The 8,768-nt window shown below is 45.3% G+C and overlaps 1 protein-coding gene across 1 annotated transcript in view; it reads left to right on the top strand.

The window, feature by feature from the left end:
• The first annotated feature begins 333 nt into the window (after positions 1-333).
• The window catches only part of LOC142037268 (uncharacterized), a 34,663-nt gene continuing 26,228 nt past the window's right edge, over positions 334-8,768 (top strand). The window contains exon 1 of the mRNA XM_075041504.1: positions 334-481. Coding sequence (XP_074897605.1) covers positions 404-481 — 78 coding nt within the window. The 5' untranslated portion in view covers positions 334-403. The remainder of the gene's footprint in view (positions 482-8,768) is intronic.

Below are 8,768 nucleotides of genomic sequence, written 5' to 3'. Positions count from 1 at the left end.
CATCCCCGGCGGTTCCCACGCCCGGAGACGATACAGCCCTGGGCACCCCGCTCGGCCCCTGCTTGCCACGGGGGGCGTGTGTCTGGGGGGGGGGGGGACGGGACACGACTCAGACCGGGCACCTCCGCTCCCCCCCGCCCCAGCCCCGGCAGCCCCGCGGCCGGCCGACCCCCTCCTCTGCCGTGGCTCCCCGCCGAGCTCCGCGCCGCAGGTGACCCCCCGGGGGGGAGGGCAGGGGCCGGGAGCGGCCGGGGGAGGGGGCGAGGGGCGGGGAGGCCGGGCTCGGGGGGTCGCTGTCAGCGGCGCCCGCTCGGGGGCACGGCACGGCACGGCACGGCTCGGCTCGACAGCGCAAAGCTGCGCTCGGCTCGGCGCGGCTCGGCACGGCGCAGCGCCCCGCGCCATGGGCCGGAGCTTCCCCGGCGCGGGGCTCGTCCTGGCGGCGGCCGCGGCCCTCTGCCTCGGCGGGGCGGGAGGCAAGGTAACCCCCCCTACCACCACCACCACCACCACCACGGGCGGCCCCCCCCGTCGGTCCCGGGCGCCCGGGCGGCAGCGGGCTCCCCAGCGCGGGGCGGACAGCGGCAAACCCGACGGGGAGGGGGGGGGTGCCCCGGGGGCTCCCAGCGCAGCGGGGAGGGAGAGGTGCCGGCGAGTCCCGGGACGGGGGATGCGGCAGAGCTGCCGGGAGTCCCGGGACCGGGAGGAAGGATGCGCCGCGGTCGTCCCCGTCCCCCCCCGTCCCCCCCGCGGAGGAGGGGTGCGGCGGGGCTGCCCCTCGGCCCCTGGGTTTGGGGGCGCCTCTTCAGGGCTGGCTGGGGACTCGCCTCGGAGTCCGAAAGGCGCCGGGAGACGCGGTGCTGCCGAGGTCCGGCCCCCGATCCCCCTCTCCGCTTCCATACTGCCAGCCCCGAAATCCGGTGCAAGCCCCGGTGGAAACCCGTTGAAGAGCGTTTCCAGCGGAAATCAGAGCACTCGCCCAAAGGCGTCCCTAACAAGGGGTAGCCTGGCATACGGAGCCGAAACAAACCACCTTGTGCTGTACTGCTGTCCCCATTGCACCTCCTCTGTAAGTCGGGAGAGCAGGTAAACAGTGCAAATGACAGCTACGGCTCTCGGGGCAGGGATCTTGGCGTAGGCTGGGAGCCACTGGGTGAGCACTGGGGGAACCAGAGCGGTGCTGGAAAGGCAGACGAGGAAGCACAGAGTACCCCGCACCTAGGAGCAGCTGCAGAGCAAACAGTCGTTCTGTGCTTTGGGAAGGGTAAGCAGTCCTCGTCCCGCTGAAGTGAGCGGGACTTTGCCTGTGGACCCTGACAGGAGCAAGATTTCACGCTTCTGGTAGAGATTCTCAGCTCTCTAAAACATGAGCCACTACACTATAAGAAAATAATATTCCATACATTTACGTCTTTTGTTACCTACGTGTATGTAAAGAAAAAAGGTGGGGGGTTGCTTTCCCTGGTGGAAAACAGCATTGTAATTCTGCCTGATACACCAACTCCCTGCCACAGCACATAAGAACACAGCTCCGACTTTGTGGTTGAAACGAAGGTGTTTTATCTCACTCTGGTATCCTAGTGAAGATAGCTACAGTGAGAACTTCTTAATTAAGCCACATTTCTGGCACTGAAGTACTAAGTATTAACTTTACAAAGGTGCACACTTAAATCTATTGAATTGTACGGTTGTGGGGTTTTGTCTCTTGTTTCTCTTTCAACTCAGAATTGCATTGCGGAACCTGCAAGCTTATCCTCATCCAGCTGCATACTTCTCTTATTAAACTTGCTGCCCTAAGCTATTGCATCTTCCTGTGCTAGTTTTGTTCTAACTTTGCCTGTACAGTCACGAGAAGGACCACGTATTAGCTGTGTGGTGTGAGTGGCAATGGTGGGACACTGAATGCATCAGCAAGCTGTATGATTTTTGCTTGATTTTCTTTTGTGTTTCCTAGCCAAATTCTGTTGTTCTCTTAAGTCTGAAATCAGGACTGTTTGATGTCCCATCAGGCAGTATCTGAACTAAAGTATTGACCAACAGCACTATAGAAAAGAATCTGCCCCCTTAGTGAAGAAGCAACAACCTCCCGCATACTTTCCCAGACTTGACTTCTTGCTGTGTCAATTATTCTTTTGATCACATGTTGTCTACAGTCTCTTAACATACCGGACAATTTCTTTTGCAGAATGAAACTTAGGCATTTTCTATTGCTTATCTTCCTGAATGTGACAGTGAAATCTGTGCAAACAGACGTGTGTGTACATCTCTTGCTGCCTGGTTTTGTTATTTTTTTGAGTAAGTTGCACTTGCTCTTCACTCATCAAGGACTGCACTATGCTGCGTAGGCTTCATTATTTTTATCTTGTTGGCTACATTCTGATAGTGTTGCTATGCTAGTAAAAAAATACACATCCCACTCTAAGTTGGTGGTTCAAATGTAGTTCAATTTAGCAGTTGGAAAAAGGTATTCAAAGATTTATGGGAAGTGAATTGTCTTCTGGCTTAGAGTTAACAATGTAAAAACATAACAGAAACTTCCTTGGCAAGGGCAAAGTCTGCATGAGGTATAGGAAAATGAACTGTTCTTTTCATCCGGGAAGGTGGTCTCTGCCACTCAGAGTTGAGGAAGTTTGGGATGCTGTGAGGTAGCGTGCATGTTTGAAACATGTTTTGTGGCAAAGTAGAGCTCTCTCTGGAATCCTTCACTGAGCACTACAGCAGTATAAAAATAGGAGTTAGATCAAATGAAAGAAAATTGGAAGATAAGTTGTATGATGTTTCCTCCTGCGTGTCTGTATCAGATGGAACAAGATGTGCAGATAAGTGGCTTGTTTATCCCGAAGGAAGAATGTAAGCCTGATGAAAGAATAACATAGTCAAAATTATGTCTCTGTATGTCCATAAAATATTATCTGTTTAATCAACTCCCTATGGAGGAGGTCTCTATGCCAGTGCCATCCTTCATCTGGTGATCTTCACTTGCTGGCTTAAAGAAAAAATCAAACTTTTCTTGTTCCTTTTAAGAGAAGAAATCTTAGCGATCCTAGACCCTCTAGTGAAAGTCTTAGTCCTGCTCCCAGTGAGGGCTATGGCAAAATTCCCGCTGGTTTCAGAGGGAGCAGGATCCTTCCCAAGATCAGTGAAGGATTAAAAAAAAATCAACTACTAAAATATGCACCTCAATTAGCAAAGAATGTGGCCTGATTAGTAAAGTGTATGAAATTTCAGCTATTAAATTCTACGGCCCTGATCAACAAAGCACGCTGCACAATTGGCAATGTATCCAGAATCTCAACTACCGTACTAGTCTCCTGCCAGATCGACCAAGCATGCAGCTGAATCAGTAAATTATGCAACTGGAGCAGCAAAATATGCACTTCTGATTGGGGGGGGGAGGATATGGAAATTCTCAAATGTTTTAAGTTGACACACAATAGGTCTGTTTGTGGTCAGCCTCTGCCTTAAGAAAAGTAGAGGCAAAATATATAAGTTTTATCAAGTCTTTCCAGACAATTGCTGGACTGGAAAAGTACATCACTCAAACGGCTCAGCGCCTGCTAGCAGCAGCCCCATTCTTTACCAGATGTACTGCACATCTGGTTCCAAGCCCAGCTGCTGCCAGGTGTGGGGGTTATTTTAGTAACGCTTTAATGGGATGTTTAGGTCCAGGTAGCTTTTGCTTTATAGGTTACTGTAAAGCACTGTATATGCACACCAGGCTGTCTTTCTGTCTCAAGAAACGAAGCCAGTCAAGACAAATAAGGCACCTTCAAAGAATCTGAAAGTTTTGTTCGCAATGAGCTTAATATCTATTCATCCCTCCACTGTTTGTGAAAGTACTCGTTCTTTAGGAGTAGAGAAATGATGGGTCTTTCCTATTTCTTTATATCTTGATTAATTGCTGTAGCTGCATCCTATTGTGTTTACAGTGTACCTTGGCAGATATTTACTCTATATGTTCAGCCAGTTTGGGGAGCAGCTATATTCATGTATTCTGAAACAGAAAAGCTGTTTTTTTCCCTAGCTTGTGTATATGTGCTTTAAAAATCCAGCCACAGTAACTGGTTCTGATCTTCAGGAGTTGTTTTTTTCTTTAAATTATTATTTTTGTTTTATAGAAGACCTGCAGGTTGTCCTATTTTAATAAAGATGCAGTTTCAGGATTTCTAGAAACTGCTTTTTTTTATGTCTGGAATTAAACTGTGTTACACTGCCTGTGCTCAAGAAAGGCATGAGAATTGCTTTGTTTTATTGCACTGTTCACTTTAGTACCCAGAAGTCTGAAACATTATTTGAGTCTAAGAAATATCTGGGCTTGTTTTTCATTTGTGTTTTTTTGTTTTTTTAATCCACTACAGTTGGTACATAAAACTGGCTTGCACTGAACTTCTTATTTACCAAATTTCTGTCTCATTTCCAGGTCAGTTCAATGAATGATCCTGTTTAGCTCTTTTTCCTGTTTAAAATATTTCCTACTGAGTCCAGAGCTGTGCCCTTAAAACATAATTGATTTGGGTCATTGAACCTTTATTTTTCATGCGTGTTAGTTTGCATCCCGCCACTGGTCTGACTGGTATTTCAATTAGAAAAATGCAGGCGGATTTCTCCTAGAGGCTAAAGTTCACGTGGAGTCTCTGGCGAAATAAGATCCTGGAGTACGTATCCCTGGAACTGGGCAATGATTTGTAACTTTTTTTTAATTCTCTGTCTGGCCAGAATGTTGTAAATCTGGCGCTCTCTTGTTAGCTTCACGCTAAGCAGCAATAATGTCCACAGTGTTTTAGTCCTGATAATTCTAATTACTGAAGCACTGAAGAAGCTGAAAGCTGAGAAGATGGATGAGGCTGGCCTCAAGTCCTGCATAGCACATGGGACTCTCTCTTTGTAGAGCTGAACCATAATTCTCTTGTTTGCCAAGGCCAGCAATGGAAGCAGCAGCCAAGGTAAGAGAAGTAAGCCAGTGGCAGAAGATTTCTGGAACGATGCGGGTAATCTTCATGTGGAAGGAGCTAAAAGAGTGCAGTACCACTAGAGATGCCAACCATCCTTGGGATGAAAACGCTGAAGTCATTTTTGTTTCTTTACTATCTAAGTAGGTTGAAGCAAACAGTCCTGTTGCACTGGTTTAAAAAGACCCAGCAAACAAACTTTCCTGGGGTAACCAACAAACAATTACTATTCTCCCCATCTGCTTCTTTGCGTGACAGACCAGGAATGGTGGTAAAATGTTCAAGTCTCTCTTTTTCTGCCTCCCTTTTTTCTTAAAAAAAAAAAAAAAAGAACTCATGGCATGTTTGGTACCAGAGAGTGGCTACCCAGCAGTAGTGTAGCTAGACTAGGTCTGGTATGGCAACTCTTCCCATTACACACTATTATTATTACAAGGTCAGTCGATGCACTGGTATCTCAGGTCTATAAAGAATAAATATTCAACTTGGTGTTTAGATACTTCCTTGAGCATGGGAAGTACTAAAGAGAAAAATAATCCTCTTTTACTTGTACAAATCCATGGCAGGAGGAGGGTGGAGTAGGTACAGGTCACTATAGGGTCTTGCATTAGTATGTGGAACAATTATACAGCAGGAGGGAAAGCCTTACTGGCAGCCTTAGTTTTCTAACTCAGTGTAGGAACATTGTAATTCCTCTTACAAGGTCTTAGCACCAAATGGCTTTATGGTTCATTTTGAATATCCTTACTCATGTCGTTGCCAATGAAAAGGACATTCCAGTTTTGAGAGGAGAAAAGGCTAATTTGCCTATATTTCCTTTCTAGAATTCTTGGAGCCCTCCTAGAGCTCACAAAAGTCATCTGGGACTTCAGGAGGATTTAAATAAGGCCATAAGTACTGCTGGCTTGGATTAGTAATGATGTACATTGAGGACAACATCTGTATTTGGGTTTGGGTGGAGTCCTTTAATGGTAGAAGACTTTTGGTAATACTTTTAGAGCACCTTTCATCAGAGGGTTTCAGAGTTTCACAAATACCTAATTACAGAAACTATTAAATTATGTGAAATCCTTGGTCCCGGGGGAGCATAGGCAGCACCATTATGCTTCAATATGAAGCAGGGGTGGGTGGTGTTCAAAGTGGCAAAACAAAAGCAAATTTGCCACATGCAAGCCATAACCTGCTGTGCTATCTCATTTTCATCCAGTATTTTATTCTTCTCATTTCTTTATATTAGCAGCCAGGTTGCAACATCAAACCAGCTAAACAAAATGGGCTGTTACAAGCTTCCATTCAGAACTACTGTCAGCTCTGAAGAAGGGACTTTTGGAAGTTCACTGATCTCTTACTGATGTGTTTCCGTAGTGTTTGTGTTTCGTTATTCTGTTAAGGAGTAGCAGGACTGTAGCGAGGGTCAGGTGTCAAGGATGCCAACCGGGACGGCGTCCTGAATACAGGAGGTCTGGGCTGAAATGCCTCTGACAGTCCAGCCTGATCCAAATCCCAGAAAGCTTGTTGCTCAGCCTTTCCAAGGAGGGTGTGCCTGCTCAGTACCGTACTTAATTTGGGATTAGCAACGGGAGACCTAATCCACTTGTTCTACCTAAATCCAGCCCTCTCCTCATCTTGGTTAGTAAATATTCCACTGTTTTGTATGACTTTAAGTTTTTATTAAAGGGATTTTTTTTTTTTTCTGGATTTGACTTAAAATGTGGAGCCTGTACTGTTAGAACTGAGGCTTGAAGCCCAGGCTGCCCATCCCCTCATCTTCCTGCCTGTGTTATAGATCTGCATGGGTGGGCAGTTCAGGTGAATCTGAGACCTCACTATTTGAATACAAGGGCCCCAAGGAGTTCTCATCAAGACTAACTTTAAATGCAAGCTTAGCAGGCTGAACACTTTGATTTGCCTCTAAAATCAACAGTAACTTATTCCAGGTTTCCTGGTTGAAACTTGAATGGGGAAGAAGAAAGGATGTCTGCAAAGCAGATTTATTTGGAAAAATAAACTGCTCCCTGGTTGGGACCCTGTAACAACAAACCCAGTGCTTAGTTCTTCCTCTGACTGCAGTATCTGTGATACTTTTTTCTGCTTTCTCCCACACCCTCCCTGCTGTGCCCTCATGGTCTCTCCTTATGTGTAGGCAGTAAAGTAAAATTTACAAGCATCCTGCTCTCTGAAATCCTGGCAAAGGTGGAGTCTTGGAAATTTCCCTTTGCAGAGTGCACAAGAGGAGACTAATCCTGGAACAACGAGGTGGGGAAAAGTGCTACTGTTTGTATACCATCCAAAACTAAGGGTATGTGTTCAGACCGTAACAGACCTCTGAATGGCCAGCCTCAGCTGTAGCAATGGCTCATTTAGAAGCCTAGTTAAAAATATCGCATGAAAGAGAGAGGGTTTTTCTTTGTTTGCTTTTTAAGGATCATTATCCATGTCTTCTGCATAAGCCCTCTCATCTGCTAGTGACATTTAGTGAAACAACGTCCCGGTTCCCAAAGAGTTGCAGTGACAACTCTGCGGCATGCTAGTAGCCATACAGGATATTTGCAGGTTTTGGCTTTCACACGTGGAATGTTTCCCTCTCCATGTGTTTGTACAATAGACTTCCAACATGTGAAACATCTGAAGTGTCTGGACGAAACAATAGGGTCATGCAGCTGGAAATCCAAGCACAAACAGCTTGCTTTTTTGCAAGGCCAGTTTACACGTATACATGTGTGTTTTGCTTGCTTTTAAAGATCCAAATTTATTTCCTGGGAAGTGGCCAGCAAAATTTGCATAGGATTGCCTTTGAGTTCCCCTTTCTCCTGTTTCTGGTACTTTCAAAACAAAACAAAGCGGTTTGGGGCATCTAAGCTGCATATGGATTTCATTATTTAAATCTCCCCCATGTATTTGGGAGGTTATATATATATATAAAGTTAATTTGGGAACACTAGTTTTACAGATTCCTATGAACATACATAACTTGCTAAATGGACTTTTATACTGAACTCTACAAGCAAACTTTACTGCAGTGCTATAGCTTTTGTTTTGTTATATATTTCATCTGGTTACCAAGCAGTTCAAACAATCTGACCATGTTTTCTACTCTTTAATTTGAGCTGCTTTGGCCTGTTCAATTTATAGAAAATGAAAACCAGATTGATCTTCTGGAAGCTCCCTCATCACTCCTGTTAGTTCCCACCAACCCTATCGTTTACTGTTTATTTTTTCTATGGTGTGTTGTGTACACTTTGTTAATGAGAACTTGCTCTAGTAGAAAAAAGACCTATGCTGACCTATTAAAACCCTGAAGCAAATGGCCGTGGCATCTTGAACTCTTCATTACACTGCCTTACTTTTATTTACGATGGTCCCATCATATTAATGATTATTTGCCTGAGGAGACACTCTAAATGATGCCTTTGTTTCCCTTTCTAAAGCTTTACATTTTTTTGTATGTTCGAATGAGGGTATTTGCTGAAAAAAAAAACAAACAACAAAAAAACCCCAAGACCCCAAACCCCAAAAAACTAGAACAGAGATAGCAGCTTTGTATAGATGTAGGATCTTATTTGATATGGCATCTTGCATCTTTGTTGGAGAATCTCTATTTGTCTGTTGAGTGTCCAGTCACAGGAGTTAGCTCTTTTTTTTTTTTTTTCCCGTGCAAGGATTAGTAGTCTGGAAAGTCCACAAGAAAAAGCTGGTTGTTGATGTGAATTCTGGCACTCCCTGGTGGATGTTGTCTTAGATACGTTGTATGCTTCCTTAGCCATAAAAGCTAATGTTGGGATGAAAGGGGAAAACCAATGTTCAGACTGCTCTCATAAT

Source organism: Buteo buteo, chromosome 11, assembly GCF_964188355.1.
Source record: "Buteo buteo chromosome 11, bButBut1.hap1.1, whole genome shotgun sequence".
Classification (NCBI taxonomy): Eukaryota; Metazoa; Chordata; class Aves; order Accipitriformes; family Accipitridae; genus Buteo; species Buteo buteo.
This window is presented reverse-complemented; position numbering and strand designations above follow the sequence as displayed.